The 17272-nt window shown below is 43.0% G+C and overlaps 1 protein-coding gene across 3 annotated transcripts in view; it reads right to left on the minus strand.

The window, feature by feature from the left end:
• Positions 1-17272, minus strand: part of nrp1a (neuropilin 1a) — an 83155-nt gene that overhangs the window by 16674 nt on the left and 49209 nt on the right. For all 3 annotated transcript variants that reach the window (XM_032551085.1, XM_032551082.1, XM_032551084.1), the window contains exons 8-10: positions 8070-8225; positions 5354-5498; positions 907-1238 (exon numbers count right to left, since the gene is read on the minus strand). In XM_032551085.1, coding sequence (XP_032406976.1) covers positions 907-1238; positions 5354-5498; positions 8070-8225 — 633 coding nt within the window. The remainder of the gene's footprint in view (positions 1-906; positions 1239-5353; positions 5499-8069; positions 8226-17272) is intronic.

The raw sequence follows: 17272 nt of genomic DNA on the forward strand, positions 1-17272 counted from the left end.
AATGTTTTCAAAGAGCCAGATTTGCCTGATAAAATTAGGTAACATAAAATATTAATAAATACAAAATCTTTTCACATTGATCACACTCCTGGATTTTGCGATTGTTTTTTGTGATTTTTTTTCTTTGGTGTGTGCTGAAACTGAAAGGCAATATTTGTGCTGATCCATGATGCTAAATGTGACTTTTTGTTACGCACCGCGTCGATCATGGACTACAGCTTGACGTCACGGCAGCCTGAGGCAGCACTGAGGTGAAAAGTATCACTTAACATATCTGCAGAAAATGTGCAATAAATTCACAAATATGCAAAACGCAGGGATATGTTGATTTTGCGATCACGGAATTGCGAAAAAGAATGGAGTGACTGATGTAATTTGGCAGTCTACAGGTAAAAGTTGCTCTGATTGATTCAATATTATTGGAGATATTTAAGCACTCAGCTGTTAACTTGAAGCTTCTGGCATTAACAGGGCCACATAAAAAGCTATGATGGGCCGGATTTGGCCCCCAGGCATTGAGTTTAAAACGTGTAAGAGATGTAAGGGACGGGTGATCTGACTGATACGATAAGTGGACAGCAATGCTTTTTGGCCAAACTAAACACTACAACAGACAAGGGTCCATCCATTTATCTATCGTCCGCTTCATCCTATCACCACTCCTGAACACCAAAATGCTTAAAATTCGTCCCCTTGACGAAGAGACTAAGCCTTCGACAATAGTGAGAAATTCCTCTACTTGTAATAGGGTTCATCTTTCAGAATGCTTCAGTCTTCAACCTCATCAGTTCAAGTGGTACCTTCTACAAAATTACAGATTCTTTGGCAAGGCATAGGTTTCTCTGACCTCTTCAGAACTAAACAAATGTCCAAACGATTTCTTAAACCCCCCCATTCCCAACCTACCTTTGGTTTGTTTCCGTTGGTGTCATACACCACCCTCCAGTCGGAGCCGTTGTTGCTGTACCCGAGGCGGAACTTCTTCATGAAGACCTTGTTCTCGCGGTATTTCCCTCCCTGGATGATGAACCCCTTCACCAGCTTCTCTTCGCCGAGGTCCACCTGCAGCCACTCGTTCGCAAAGGGCTGCGGCTGGGGCAGCAGCGTCCACCCGGACCTGCTGGTGAGAAGGCGGGCGTTCTCGGGCACCCAGCTCCGGTCAGTGTGAGAGGACGCCGTGATCTGGTTGTCTGTGATCAGGCCCGACACCATGCCCAGCATGCCGGAGCAGGGGTACTCTGAGAGACGAGAGAGGAACAGGAAAATGTGCTTAACTTTTTTTTCTTTTTTGATGCAAATCAAATGAAACCCCTGCAGAGATGCAACGGATTTACAGAAAGAACTTCATCTTTAACTAAAGGGGTCGATGTCCAAGATCATCTACAGTGGTAATCTGGGAGGAGGCTCATTCCCCAAACTCTTTGTGATGTTACTGTGATCTCTACCTCTATTCTCTGTCTCTCTATGTGTTGGTAGATCTTGTGCATACTAATTCTTCAGCCTGAAGCGATTGTCTCCAGGCAGCCAATTAAAACCCTCTTCCCGGCTGGTGCTTCCACCTCCCGCATTCTGGGAGCCCTGTTTTTTTCTTTCTCCTTTCTATTTCTCTGCCCCCTCTCCATAGACTTACATATACCTACACACAAACACAGTCTCTTTGTGCTGTTTTTGCTGCCACAGCAATCATCTCGCCTTCTGCTTCACAGCTGTCAACATCTATGGGATTATATCTTTGAATGTATCATTGTTTGCCTGTCCGGTGTCCCAGATTTCCCTCTTTCTTTTGAACTACTTCTCTGATCTTGTCTTCGGCTCTTGATGAATTTTAGCTCTTTGCACCTTTTGCATTTGGTTCCAAAGTCAAACGTACGTCTTTTCAGATTTACTTCACTTTTGTTTATTTACACTCGAAGTTGAATGGAGGAGGCTAGAAACCTTTTGGTATTCAAGCATTTTGCCGTTCTTCCACTGCTTCTCCAAATCTTTCATTCAAACCCAAAAGCAACAAATCTAGAGACCTTAAGTAGCTTATTATATCTCCGCTGTTGAAGAAAAACCAACGCTTGTTGTGTTCATTTTGGAAAAAGTGTACATTTTCAGCTTTGCAGCACAGGGGGAGAAAAACAGAACCAATATTTGCAGAACAAGGTCTCTTTCAGGCAATCTCTGCCTATGTGAAACGGTTCCCATGAAAACCCATGAGATGAATTCCTGGTCGTGCAATCCAAAAACAAGCAATCGCTGAATGCACAGAAGCATTTTTCTGGGACTTTTCTCCTGTTTTTCTTTCGTCTTAGGCCAAGATGTGTTGAAAGTGATGAGAGGAGCTGGCCTTTGGCTGTGTGAAACTAAGACACTGCGATATGAATGCCTTTGAAGTGAGGAGAATTCAAGGGAAAGGTGCGTGTGTGTGTAGAGATAAAAGCAACTGATGCGACTCCCCCCACCACCCTCCAGATCATCTGGAGCTGTTAATCAAGCTCAGCTGCGATTACAGAGGCAGCGCACATGCCGTGACACGCCCCGGTGGTACGACTGTTTACATTTGTGTGTATGGGTAAGAGGAGCGATGATGATGCTGGGCTGCCGGCCACCATCGAGGTTTGGGTGGAGCATCGGTGGTTCATCCAAGCTATTTTCGACGCTGTGGCGTTGTATTTACCAACAACTGGGTGGCGGATCCTTTTATTAATGAGTAGCTGTTTGCATCAGAAGGCACGCGACCACGGTCATATGCGGCGAAGAGTTTTGTGACACTCAACCCACCCTCTCTTGTAATCTCCTGAATAACTGCGCTGCCGTCAACCGAAGACGGGACCTCTCAGACTGAAAGCCTTTCCTCTCTGGTCTCGGTCACTTTTCGGGTTGCGTTGCTTTGGCTCTTCTAGACTCGATGAAAGCAACGATGAACTCAGAAAACTCTCCGCAGGATCAAATGTGGAAGAGGAGAGTCGAGTCGCAGGGTTTGTGCAGCCCTGTACAGCCTCGGTTTCCCTCTGCCTGACCATGCTGGGAGCTGGCAGAGTCTTCAGAGAACCAACGGGCACTAACGTCATATTGGAGGCCGTGCGGTGACTTCGATCCTGTGATGTGTTTACGCGCGGCGCAGCGCTCTGATTATGTGCCCCGCACACAGGCCTCAGCTGTAACCCCCGCTGCACCCACAGTGCCATCTGCTCTTATAGGATTGACCGCACATATGTGATGCATAAGGGACTCGTTGGCTAAAAATAGAGAGGAGGACCACAAAGTCACCTCACAATTTTGGCTCCAAATAATCCCCATTCCATTATTAGCTCTGTTACCGATAATCAAGGTTTGAAAGAAGTGGCCGTTTAAAAGCGCAGCCATTTTTCATCAAACCATTCCTGGGGTTGAAAGTCCGTTTAAAGTGACAGCGAAGAAAGTCCAAGAGTGACCCAAATCTTATCCAGCACTGACTGACACTGTAACGCTCCCTCCCCACCTGTTGCTGCATGCCATCATCAAGCTGAAAGAAGGCTACGAGTTTTTTTTGTTTTTTTTAAGGTTGCTTTCACACTAGCCCTGTTAATTACACTTTTATTGAACTTCGTTGGAAGTGAACTCTGGCAATGTGGGTAAATATAACCAAAACAAATGAATGTGTCTAGCACTAGTGGGAGAAATGGCTTGTGGTGTTTTAGCAGAGCAAAACAAAAACTCCTACCACCGCTAAAATCTGACGCATTTTGCAAAGGAGGAAGTTGCACTCATGTCTTCTGTGGTTTTTCGTGTCGTTTCTTCTTCAGGTGAGGGGGCAAACAGGTATTTCAAAGGGTCTGGATCAGTTCACACAGAACCAATCAGTGAAAGTGAACCGCATCAGCTTAAAAAGTAACAAATGTTGCAATTTTGGTCCCCAACAGAATTGAGTCTACTGGAGAAAACACTAAGAAAAATGCACTTAGTTATTTGGGAATATTTCTAATCGTGGACACCAATACAGGCATGAACAGATACAGTTAAAGGAGGATGTTGTTTTTGGACTGAAGTCACATTTGGTCTTTAACCCTCACACATTTCTTTAATTAACAAGTAATCTTTTGCCAAAAGGTTTTCTTTTTTTTTTCTTGCCAAAATCACTTTTGGAGGTGACAATTTACTACTTACTATTGGTTTACAGCTGGATACGCATCAGGTTAAATGATTGTAAGAATTTGAAGAGCTAATTTGTTACAATCATTGCAGTTTTCCTTAAATTTTCCCCTTAGATTATTTCTAGGTACGTCTTTATCCCGGAGGTAAATTACCCAAGATGTTAAACATCCCAGTAACTCGCCATTACTGCAGGTGTTTCTACGTCTGATGTGGGGGTAGAATCCAGATTTGTGGGTTTGTGGCATCATAATTTAAAATTGTTGCACAAAAATTGTTTACTGCCTCTGTACTGTAAGCCCAAAGTTTAAAGTCCTGCTAAAGCCACGGAGCTTCACACTGATTAAAGTCACACTGTTGTCAATAAACACTCACTAAACTATGAATGGTGTCTGTTAAGCTGCCAGCTGGAGGTTGATTTGGTTTTTTTGTGATATTCCATATAAATCTCAACGCCAATATCTATAATCTTCCACCTACATTTGTTTCCATACATATCAAATTTCAAATATCTGATCTAACTGTTGCCAATAACATCATCATAACTATAATAATCAAATTCCTCTGTAATTCTAGCAAGATCAGTTGCAATTGACACATTTCTGATAAAAAAATAAATAAATAAATTATGATACACATTTGCGTAAATACAGTGAGAACCTCCTTCTGGCCCAGATCTATTCAAGATGTTGACAGAAAAAAAAAGACTAACTCTTTTCTGCCCTTAATTTAGTCAAGCAGGAATCCAAATTGAATACACATGTTCGTGTCCCACAGAGACAAAGATAAATGTGATAAAGCCACACTAAATGGAGCCACCGGCATACACACGCTAATTTAAAACATCAACAAAAGGGCAAGGGGAAGAAAACTGTTACTAAAATCAAAGTTATATCAGCAAAAAAAGAGAGAAAAAAACAAAACAAGCTGTGGCTAAAGAGAAGGCTGAGCGCAGATCAGCAAGAGCCCACCCAGATCCATCAGCAGATGCATGCCAGCTGTTTACTCTGTTTATGCCGAATGAGATTCATCTAAACACAAAGTCATGTTAATAGATAATTCCCATTCCTTTGCCACTATTTGTTGTTATGCAGCTGCGGTCTGGACTGGGAATAAAAACCAGGCAGCAGAGAGAGTTCGGAGTTCTGTAGTCGCTGCGGCTAAAAATGAGCTTTGTGTTTTCAGGGACGGAAAGGTGAATCGTGGGTAATACAGACGAGCATCATCTGCAGCCAACCTGATATCTTGCAGCCGTAGACCTCGAAGCGCAGCGCTATGCCCGTTTCCCAGGCGACTGGACGGATGCGGAGGAATCGCGTCAGCGTGGGTTTGGGCAGCTTGGCCTTGGTGACGTCCGTTGGGTTGGTGTTGCCCTGGAAAATCTGTGAAAGAATGGCGGGAGACAAACGGATTATTTACAGAATGCAGGAAAGGAGATGCAGAGAGGGAAACTAGAGGTCATATTAGCTGCGTTTCCTTTAACAATAAAATTGCACAAATTGAAATGAATAGAAACACGGCAATTTCGGGAAAAAAAATTGCGTTTTTGTGCTAGGATGAGGTGGTTTTTCAGCCGTATTGAAATAGTACTTGACAAAACTGCAGTGGAAACACTTTTTCACATCCCCCGAGTCATGTGATCAAGAGCCGGATATTACTACTAGCGGAAACGGAGAAGAGGACGACAGAAAGTGGTAAGAGGATTATGGTTTCTTTCAGACAACACGCAGCTGGCTCCACCAAAGCTCTCACAGCATCACACGGTTTACATAGCCGCTCCCAAGTGTCACTCCAACGGCTAAATAAGTCGCCAATGTCTCCTCTGACAACTGACAGATGATGAGTGCTAATTTCTTATTTAATAGAAACACAACAATCGCAAAATTGCGTTTCATCAACATTAGTGGAATTTCGACAGACACATTTGCAGTGGAAGCACAGCCAGTGTCAAAGAACAGCTGTCCATTCAAGCTGTTTCACGTGAGTCTCTAAATTGTATTAACGTTTCCTGAACAGAGTGTCATAAGTCGCTGAAATGTCAAGGGGATGGGAGACGCCCTTCTTCACATGTCGTAGTCGAAGCAGGGGAAAACGCTGTGAAACCTGAGGCTGGATGTGTAACAGTGATCAGATCCGATTGGCTCAGGGTGCCCTTTCACCGTCCTCCGCTCCCAGATCGGGTGTGGGGTTTTTACTGCGCCTGTCTTGTCGAAAGGTCAGAGACGCCGGTGTTCTCCCCTGGGGTCAGATGACTGTTTACTAGCGCTACAAGACGAGGACGGCCACCCAGACGAACGGCCGCCTGAGGTCCGTCACAGTTCATTCTGAGTAATTGAATCTCAAAGGTAGCCGCGCGGCCTCCTGACCTCCCTGACTGAGGAGTTACGAGGCGGAAAGGATTCCAGCTGAGCAGAGTGGGATGCACAGATGGAAAGATGGCAGTTTAGCTAATCTAAGAAGAAACTGAAACGCGGCTGGGGCTGATCCATTAGACCAGGCGGCCTGCTACCAGGTCCCTCACCCGGCATACCCGTCGACTACATCGCTGAAGGACCCTTCTAAAGTCGGCCACTTCCTTAAATGCCGTGCAGCGTCTCCTCTCTGCTTGCTAACTGTAAAGTGGCTTTTTTTTTTTTTTTTTTTTCCTGAGCTGCGCTAAGACGCCAAACTGCAGGCTCAGCATGTAGCAAATGGTACCCTTCCACACAAAAGCACTTTAGAGGCCGGAAAAACACACGGCGAGCTTTAGGCGGCACCTTTAAGCTGCCACTTTACAAAGGGAACAGTGTACTCTGGAGAGAGGCCGTAAAAGTATCAAGCTTGGGGGCGGGAAACGATTGTTCAGTTGGTCTGGGAATTTTTTTTTGTACTCATTGGTTTTTTGGGGGTGTTTTTTGAAAAATGCCTTATGGGTGTTGCGTGCCACACAAATGAGGGGACTGTGAGGGGCCCAAATGAGTCTTTGACCCCTCCGGACACTCGCAGCTGAAGCTGCCTTCGTCTCCAGATGGACAAAGCGGGGCCTTTTTGACGAGTCCGATCAGCGATCAATGGTTAGAGTCAGTCACGCTCCGGTCCAACATGCCACTCGTTTTACTTCCTTCCTTCCTTTTTTTTCTCTTTAGTGTTCCAGATCCTCCTCTACCAGCTGTTCAGACATGACAAGCAATTCTTTCATTCAACCTTCCTACCTATTTGTCACCTCAACTGACATTTCTGCTTTCTTGCAAGCGGCAAGCAGATACCAATTGAAGTTGTATGCCAAAATCAATAATCTAAAAACAAAAGTTTTCCAAAAATACTTATGGAAGTCAATATAAAAAAATGTTTTACAGCTTTGTATATTTGTTAGGAATGCATCATCATCTGTATTGACTGATCTCAGTTATTTTTTAACTCATAATTATCTGTTCAATAAGTAAACACATCCCAATATCAGTATCCAATATTTTTTCAAATGAGACACACTAACCTCCTCTTATTGGAACAACAATGAGTTCTGGTGTACAAACTGTTTTATGAGTGAAGTTCATCGTTAGTCACTCTGAAATGTTTCAAGTCAAGTCAAAGGAAGCCCAAAGAATTTCATTAAACTATTTACTAAAACATGCAGAGATGTGTTAGTTTGATTCATTCAGCCTAATATTAAATCTATTAAGTTACCATGTTAAACAAACGCAAATAAATTAAGTTTCACAAATTTAATTCAATCAACAGTAACAAATAACTCGATTATTTATTTTTTTTTTAAGTTGGAGCGCCATTCTCTTTTTTTCAGCACACACAGACTGATGATTTCCTAATGCAAGTCAAGCTAACCATGCTAACTGCTAATGCGAGGCGGTGAAGCTGTAAATAAGCGATTGGAAACTGGCCAGAAAAATCCCATCGTCGTTCTTTAAAAACCGTTCCCACATGTGATTTGGGGTCTGAAGCAGATGTTTGAGTCGCACCTTCTGTTTGGAGCCTTCTTTCAAGGTGATCCAGTCCTCTCCGTTGGAGCTGACGTCTACTTTGTAGGACTTGACAAAGTATATCTTGTGAGTCTCCTGGGAAATGGCACCCTGTGTCCCGATGGCAGAGATGAAGCGCAAAAAGCCGAGGTCCACCTGCAGAGGGGATGGAGATGCAATTATAAGTTTGAGTTTTTACAACATAGGTAACATGCAACGCTCTGTTCAAATCAGGAGCAAGCGTTTAAGTGAGGCTTATAATCCACAGTTGGTATTAATAAAACACAAGCAAGTAGGGGGAAGGTAAAACCAGGGAATCACCTCTGGCCACAGTCTCATCAACTTCCAGCAGGAATTTAATAAACAGCAATGAAACGATAGGCGCCTTAATGAAAAAGACACGGGATGACAACTTAATTTCCTGAGATGGGAGACAAGAGGCTGCTGGATGGGAGCAGAAAAACGTCTGGAATCACATTATCAAAATCGGCCAGGAGGAAAGAAGGATACAGGGTGAATATAAAAACGCTGTGCATTTAAAATATGCAGGGAGGGCGGGGGGCCGCGGGGTGTTCACGGGCTGCGGTACATTACCGGACGGTTGATACATTTTCTCATAGAAAAAGCCGCATGCAGTGGGGTCAGACGGGAGCATGAGTCTACAGCTATGCTGTGATTTTTGTTTGACTTACGCGTACGTGGATTTCATTCATTCGAGCTTGTTTATTTCCAAAGATCCGCACACCGAGCCCGTTCACAAGGGTGACCACAGCTGCCAGGCAAGAATGAGCGCAGACACCACTTTAAGTTCTGCTGACATCTGTTTATGTGGCAGCAACGGCATCCAAATTGGCTTCTGGTTATGTAAATGATGCTGTTTATCACGAGTGGGACCACAGGTCTGAGTAATACCTCAGCTGAGAAACAAACAGTGCCTTTAAAAGTGAACTTCTTAGTATTTCGTCATGCTACAAACTCTGTCTGACACGTATTTTATGTGATAAACCAAAAGAAAGTAGAGCATGATTGTGGAGTGAAGTGAATGATGTTGTTTTTATAATCTCATTAGTATTTTTCCGGGTTATTATTTTGGGTAAAATGATCCGAGAAGCATACCGAATGGGTTTTGAGAAGACGTACTGAAAAAAGCGCTGTCTGAAAAAGATGCAGAGATTTGACTATGGGTTTGTTTATTCTACGGCAACAATGCAATGCTTACATGGCCCCGGAAAGGCGTTTGGTTCAAGGTTGCGGCATACTCTTGGTATTTAGTTAGTTATGTTAAATTGACCAAAAATTGATGTTAACAGTTGTTCTGCATCTGAGTTAAGCTTGATGAAGAACGCGCAAAAAAGCCTTGAACAAATGAGCAAATGTGTTTATATGTGCAAAGAAAACCCACATAGAGTTGGAGCTGTAATTGCAGGTTTTGATGAAAAACCACACTTTTCAGAATTTCATTTGTAAAAAAAAAATTTAAAGGGGCAGTATCATGTAAAATCTTTTTTTTTCCATTTACAACTTGTTAGAATGTTATTCCCTCATCATAAACATACCTGGAGCATTGCCATGATTCTTCCACACATGTGGGAGAAATCCTTTAATCTCCATGGCAACCATTCAGCTGCACAAATTACCTGGTTGGACCTAGTTCCGCCTTTGAGACGCAGCCCCTCCAATTAGAAAACACCTATATGAGCTACTTATTAGTGAAACGCAGGTAAAAACTTTGTTAAAGGGTTAATAGAGGAGCCATGTTGTGACGCCTTCCTGAAGGCGGAGTTTCAGAAAGAGCAGGAGTTACTTAAAGAGACAGAGGCCTAATGTCAAGGAGTCAAATTACAACGCCTATTTGATATTTGGTAAATATAAATATGGTATTTTCTTAACAACTGAAGGTAACATAGTTACTTGATTGTGTTTTCAAATGACACTATGTGCCTGGAAAACACATAATGCTGCCCCTTTAAAACCATGTGTCATTTCCTTCCACCGCACATTAACTTTTCAATAGTCAATTGACTAAAATCCTGATAAAAGTACATTTAAATGTGTGGTCGTAGTGTGGCAAAATGTGAACAGGTTCACAGAGTATGGACAGCTTGTACCCCAGCAGAGGCTACTTCACCCATCGTAACTCAACCCCCAACAAAGACAAAAAAAAGAAATTAAAAAAAAGTTTGAGCGAAGCTGAGAAACTTTCAAAGAATCCCAACCCCTCTGAGGAAAAAGCAGCGCAACTAGTTTTAACAAGCGTTTGCGGCACCTCTGACAGGCTGAGCTGACATTAATGAGGAGTAATGGTGTTGAGTGCCGGCGCCACTGTAACGCAGGAGCGGTGCAGGAAGCCAGGGTGTCGGAGGAGACGGGCTTCCAAGATCACGGCGAGAGACGAGAGACGTCCCTTTGATGTTGACGGGAGACGGGAACGGGCCCTGATGGATGGAGACCGGCGGATTACTGAATCGACTCAGAGGAGATCCCCTGTGTTTGCACGTGAGGAAGGGAGACGGCTCAAAGATCCTCGACGCGAGAGCGCATAGCCAGCAGACACGGATTGCGTGTGAATACTTTGGGTAATTAAAGCCAGGGTTATCTGCCGCCACGCATCTTAACAGGGATCCAACATGTCAAAGCCATACAGTCAAGAGTCAGCTCCAGGGGCCCCCCACATCCCTGTCTGCCAGGCCCATATACAGCAATCCACTGCACTTAGTGATTCCAAACTAAGAGAGCTGGAAAGGAACACAGGCCCTGCCACAGAACGCTGGTCATTCCGGCCCCCTTTAGGTTTCTTCCAGCGGTAAAAAGACATAAACAGATGGGAGCAATAAATGAGATTCCACCGTACTCATTCTCTCTGTCTCATTCCAACGATTCAGATGGATGGAGCCGAACACACACACCCGCACACCCAGGCACACACACACACACACACACAAAAAAGTCAGTCATATACAGACAGAATACTGTTGTTCCTGTCAATTGGCTCAGGGGACTTTCACAGTTAAACTCCACATTTTTTATTTTTTGGATCCACAAATAGAAGTAAAGTCAAATCCTGTCGGCCTGAGACGGTTTAATGACGTCTGAATTCTTCTCTGTGGGGTAAATGGCTGTTTGTGGCAGAGCTTGATGGGAAAAGCAGCGGATGGCAGCGAGGTTTGGACCGCGGGTTCAGCACTGAAAGGTCTCCATTATCTATATCCATATAGCCCTCCTGACCTATTTTCTGTTTGGACCGAGGGGCAAAAGCACAATGAGGCAGCTTATGCAAAATTTTGGGCTTAAATAAAAGATAACAAAAAATAAATAAAAATTTGAAAAAACTGGGGGGAACAGCAGAACAGAGGCTTAGAATACCTTCTGTGACAGCGAGTCATTAGGAAGAGACTGAAATGAGTGGGGAGTAATTGGGAACACTTGGTGCTTGCATGTCAAGCCATGAACTTTTCAACAAATTACTTATTTAAGGAGCGCTGTCCTAATACAGTCAGTCATTTCAGTCAATTTCTCCCCCGTCGTTTGGTCTGTACATCTGTATTTATATGATTAATAGTTCGTTTAAGGCATTCTGCCATGCACCAGCACAAAGCAAGACACTAGACTCTTACATAAAACAGTTGTGTCAAAGGGTTACAAACATAAGCTCCTGTTTCAGTCGCTCCTGGATGGTCAGGAACCTCATTGACGGAAAAGGTTGTGGATGGTGGTCAATCAAAATGGGGACGAATCAGATCTCCGACTCCATCGTCTTTATCTTCCTGCCTTTCTCATCAACGCTTTAAAAAGGAGTGGCAAAAGCCAGCGAGGTGGATTAGCAGTCTTGTCATCGAGAACTTCTTACTGTGAAATATCGTCTCTACTGTGAGGATGAGCTGTTGACATGTGATGACAGTCATGTATGACATTAGAAGTGTCTTTAGTGTCTTCTTGAGACACTTCTTTGAAAATACTTGCATGATATGAGTTATGGCAACATTTATCTTCCCTTTGGGATAAAGTATTTTTGAATTTAGTTGAACAGAATACATAAACGTATGTTGGACATTTCCTATCCCAGTCGGTAAAGCTCATCATGGTATGTAAGTAGTCTGGCAAAAACCAGACACTTGTTCTATGCCTTGCTTGCCCAATCGCTAACGTTTGTCGGTAAAATTTGTAATGCGCCAGTTTGACGATATGAAGCTTGCCATAAATTGACTGCCCTCTAACCACCCATCCTGTGAAAAGAGAAGTTCGAACAAGGCGGCTGTTAATGCTAATTCCATATTTGGAAACTTAGCTAACACGGACTGAACGGCTTTGTTTACTTCCTCCACTGCTATTGCTAAAACTACAGGCAGACTACAATTGTGATGTCATCATTCACAACTTCTTCTGTTAGCTGATTGGCCCAGTAGAAATTTTACTGGAGGAATCCAAGTCAGTGGGAGAAAGCCCAGAATGAGCTGTGAAGAGAAATTAGAATCAAACGCAATTGCATAGGATGGCAATAGCCAGGCTAGCAATGTTAGCCCCTTACTGGTTTTGTTCCACTTTCATTTCAGGAGCTACCCATGACTGAATTCCAATGATCTTGTTCTGATTGAGCACAATTCACCATGACCCATCAAATGTGAGTAAACGGCTATCAACCCAGTGTGTTTCTGCCTTAAATCCACTGACCAGCTGGTTGGACAGACATCTCATTGCTTCATCACTCCCTAGAGAAGCCAGAAAGCCAGCTAATCCTTACATATGATGACAGATGCGAAGCTGGGACTACCTTTCTTGGCAGCTCAGAGACACAGCAGTACGATTGACTTGCCTCTCCATGCCACCCTTTGTCCTTTCAGAAAACACCAGGGGACGATGAAAGGGGGTCTCAGTCGCAGCTTTAAGTGTTTTGTAAAGAGATCAGCGGCTCTTGAAACTGTTTAGATGCTGGCTTGGCAAGTATTTGGGTGACGTATCTGTCTAGCGCTGTCCAACATGAACAAAACTTAACCTGTGAAATCAGTTTTCCAGTGTTGTCCTACAACAACATGGCTCTCAAAGTGTGACACATGTCTTGTACAATTCAACTGAATAACAAATAACTCTGGTCAAAGGAGAAAAAAGATAAAAAGTAGGTGTGCACATCCTTACACTAACACCTTATGGAAACGACTTTTGATTTGTTTTCCGTATTTCAGCAGTGTTCTTCGATAAAAGTCCATAAGTACTCCACATTTTGACAATAATAGCCTGGTTTGTCTCGCAGACGTTCTCCACGCCCATAAGTCTGTGAGGATTTCTCTTATCCACAGCACAATGCATCTAAGCAAACATATTTCCTGTGTAGACCGTTCCAACACTTGACTTTTGCTCTGAAAAATGGACTGTTGTCCCATGTAGAACACGTCAATCGTTTTTGCACGTTTCTGTAGCTTATCCAGTTTTGGTATTGGTCTTCTGGAAAGTTGTCTGGCTCGTTGCTTTCTTGTCAATTGAATTGTTTTTGAAGAAATGTTTAGTTTTTGTACTCAATGTTCTTTATTTATTTGTGGCCATTGCCACCCCGCCATGGTACTTATACACTGTTCCAGAACATTTTGCACCCTTCTCTTTACTGATACCTCTGCAGAATGAGATCATTTCGGTCCTTTCTAATCGCTCTGCAGACTTGTTTGTTTTTCAGTTAAGTTGTGCTAACTAAAGCCTCGCTTGTGGTGCAACCCAAGTTGGTGCGGTTTGGTACTTTATTTTATTGTCAGACATATCCAACTGAACTCGACGACAAGCACCGGCTGCTTTCCACTGACCATATAATTGAGCAAATTATAATTACCAAAATAAATTCACTAAGTGGAAACACTGCAATTTCAAGAAGAAAAAAAGAATAAACCCGTTTTCTAACTAAGAAAGAATTGGGCTAAAAGGAGGTGGTTTTTCAGCTGGATCAAAATTAGTGTATATTGCAAAACCGCAATGGAAACACTTTTTCCGCGTCATGTGATCAACAACCAGATGTTGCTACTGGCGGAAATGACGAACAAGATGGCAGGAAGTGTTAGGAGGATCATGATGCAGCATGGCTTTTAACAAGTTATCGCACGAACAATCTTACTTGGTTGTGTTTCTTATTTGATGGAATCGCTGCAATCTGCAAATCTGTCTACAAATTATTGTACGCATTTGTAATGGAGACGCAGATAGTGAAGTTTCTTTGTCCTCCAGTCAATGGACTGTGTTGTGTGGCGCCAGTAGCCCCACCCTAATCATACTGTACCATTGTCTTATGAGCGTACAACTTCACTAAGCCTTTCTTAGTGAAGGGTCCAGGAATGCTACGTTACGGGTCGGTTGTAATGGACCGCTGTTGTTATGGAAGCAGACAAAAGAGTGAACCGAACCAAACCGCACCACTCCGCTCCACGCTTTACTGCTCAGTGGAAAAGGGGAATAAATGTCACATTTTTATGTGGCGCAATTTTTTTCTTTCTGATCCTAGTCATCAGCATATTAACAGAGGTTTGTAGATTTCAGAATGTTAAAGTTAAGAGAGGATGGGTTCTTTTACTGTCTGTGGCATGATTAATGGTACCGAACCTTGCCGAAAAAGTCAATCCTTGCAAATTTGTGAACGTCTTGGGAACCAAATTTGAAATGTGTTGCAATGTGAGTGAAGAAAAAAATAAAAATAAAAAAAGGCTCGTCGAGGTAAGCTGTCACAGGATGCAATGCAATGTGGAGAAGGATGAAACAAAGCACGGTGGAAGGAAACAGGAAAGCGGAGATAGCGGAATGCAGAGGGGAAACTTGGGGAGGGGAAGTTTTGCCACTGACGGCGAAGCCTTGCAAGATGTGAAGGACAGAAGCATGGGGTCTCCAGCAAAGAAGTGCACAGACTAGATCAATTCCACAGACATGGGAGGATAACAGGGCCTGGGTAATGAGCAAACCATGATTTATTAATGGCCGCTTGTTAGAAACAGGGAGAACGCTGGCGAGGCTGCGCTAACAGACTGAGGTTTCTCGGGTCAGGGAGGAAGGCAGGCTGTCAGGGTGCTTAGATTTGGAACAAAATCTTCCATAAACCGCAGAGGCCTCTGTAAAAACAAACAAGCCCTGATAATGATTACAACTGGGACTCCTTTTAACCCAACGCCAAGAACAGCACTTACTGACCTATAAATGTAAACCAATAACATTTAGAAATCGTACGAAAACCCAGAGAGGATCTTGAGGTAAATAAATCCTCCTCACATATAAACCTATTTGTCTTCGAGAGCTGAAAGGCTGAACCGTGTTTGATGGCTGATGTAATCACTCGGAGGGAGACGTGAATTATGACTCGTGATCCACCATCGCTGCAGTCTGAGACTCTGCTGACTCAACAAAACCAAGCGTCCATCTCCTCCACGTTTAACATTTGGTTATATTTCCAGATAAGTGCTTGGAGTCGAGCCGGTCTAAACAAATGACACCACACGTTCTGGGCACGCAGGACGTGGCTCGGCGAGGCTCGGCGAGGACCGCACAGTCTGACTCATAAAAGAATGAGAGCCAGGGTAAAGAAATCAGCCCAATCTTTTCATAAGTTCAATATGAGAGCCAGATATCGGCGCGTAATTGTCCTCCAGGAACTTTCTTTCTGCTTCAGCATTGTCAAAGATGTATGCTGGCGTATTAGGGCCTTTGTAGATGGAAAATAAATAAAAAAAATAAGAAAAAGTGGGAGTAAATTTCCACTACAAAACTCAGAAGTTTTGAGAATAGTCTAAAAAAAATGCTACAAAAAACAAGGACATTTCTGTGTTTGAAAGGTCAAAAAATAGCTAGAAAAAAACCTTAGAAATTTTTATATCAATCTAAAAAGTTATCAGAAGTTTCAAAAAAGTTGAAAATTTTCAACATTTCAAGCTCAGAAAATTTCCTAAAGTCAAACTTTTTTGACTTTTGAAACTTAAAAATGTTCTTGTTTTTTCTTATAGAAAATTGCTGAGGCTAATCTTTAGATTTCCGAGTTGTTTCCAGCAAAATTTATGAGATGTATCTCCAGCTTTCTGGGAATTTTCTCACAATTTTCTTCACTTTTCAAACTCAGAAATTTTCTTGTTTTTTCAATACATTTTCTGAAATCGATCTCAAAATTTCTCCGTTTTTTTCCCCCCCTCACCACCGTTTGACTTTTCAAACTCCAAAATGTCCTTGTTTTTTCTAAAAACATCTCAGAAATGTTTTTTTCTTCCATCTACAACGTCCCCCAATAACTTGTTGTAAAAATAAGTGTTTATGAGCCCATTTTTGTGTCTATTTTCTACCTTTTTGCTATGGGTCAAAAATAATAACTCAAATCCCGTTGCGTCCCGACAGCCACTGTGTGCAGTCTCTGGTGGTTTCACACACACACTGATGAGACCAGAAAGGCAGAAAGAGAATCAAGTCGTGCTCAGACTTGTAACATCTTTAGACCTGTCAGGAGATCCTGCATGCGCAAATTAACTCTCAGCATTTAAACGGAGGTAAACACATTGAGCATGAGCACTGGAAAGTAAATGATAGGAATAACAGAGATGCGTGGTATTTAAGTATTTATGCGTGTTTGCATAGATGTAGTTTAGTTCGAGATAATTTTCCAATTACACCCTTAACGGCAGAGTGTAATCACTGGGTCGAGGTATTACTCAGGGTATTGCCGCAGGGTATTGAACTATATGACTCAAAGTTGCATGACCTGACTAAATCCTAGTCAGGGCGGCTGAGAAAAACAACAACATCGCGAGAAGTTCGAGGCCGAGCTTCAGAAAAGGCCTCTGAACACTATCTGTCCCTGCCTGATCGGCTTATAATTGAGTTGGATGCAGCAAACAGTTCTCTGCAAGATGAAATAAATGCATTTCTTTAAATCCGTTTCTCTACTTCCCCAACCGAGTGGGAAAAAAACCGGCTTCCTATCGCTGTGTTTTGTGTGTCTGTGTGTGTGTGCGCGCGCGCGCGTGTGTGTGGGCTTCTGCTGACTGAATAACCGAGGCCTCTACGGAATGAGTTTATTCATCTTCCCTTACCAAGAACGACAAAAAAAAAAAATAGAGAGAAAATGAGAAAGAACAGAGTGCTCCTCTGTGTGTTCTGAATTCAAAGAGCAGCAGCTGGCAGGCCTCAATCCACCCGGAAACCTCTGGAAACGCTTTGTGGATTTCCGATGGGGGCGCTGTTAGTCACCAAGTGGATGCCGA

The sequence above is a fragment of the Xiphophorus hellerii genome, chromosome 21 (assembly GCF_003331165.1).
Source record: "Xiphophorus hellerii strain 12219 chromosome 21, Xiphophorus_hellerii-4.1, whole genome shotgun sequence".
NCBI lineage: Eukaryota > Metazoa > Chordata > Actinopteri > Cyprinodontiformes > Poeciliidae > Xiphophorus > Xiphophorus hellerii.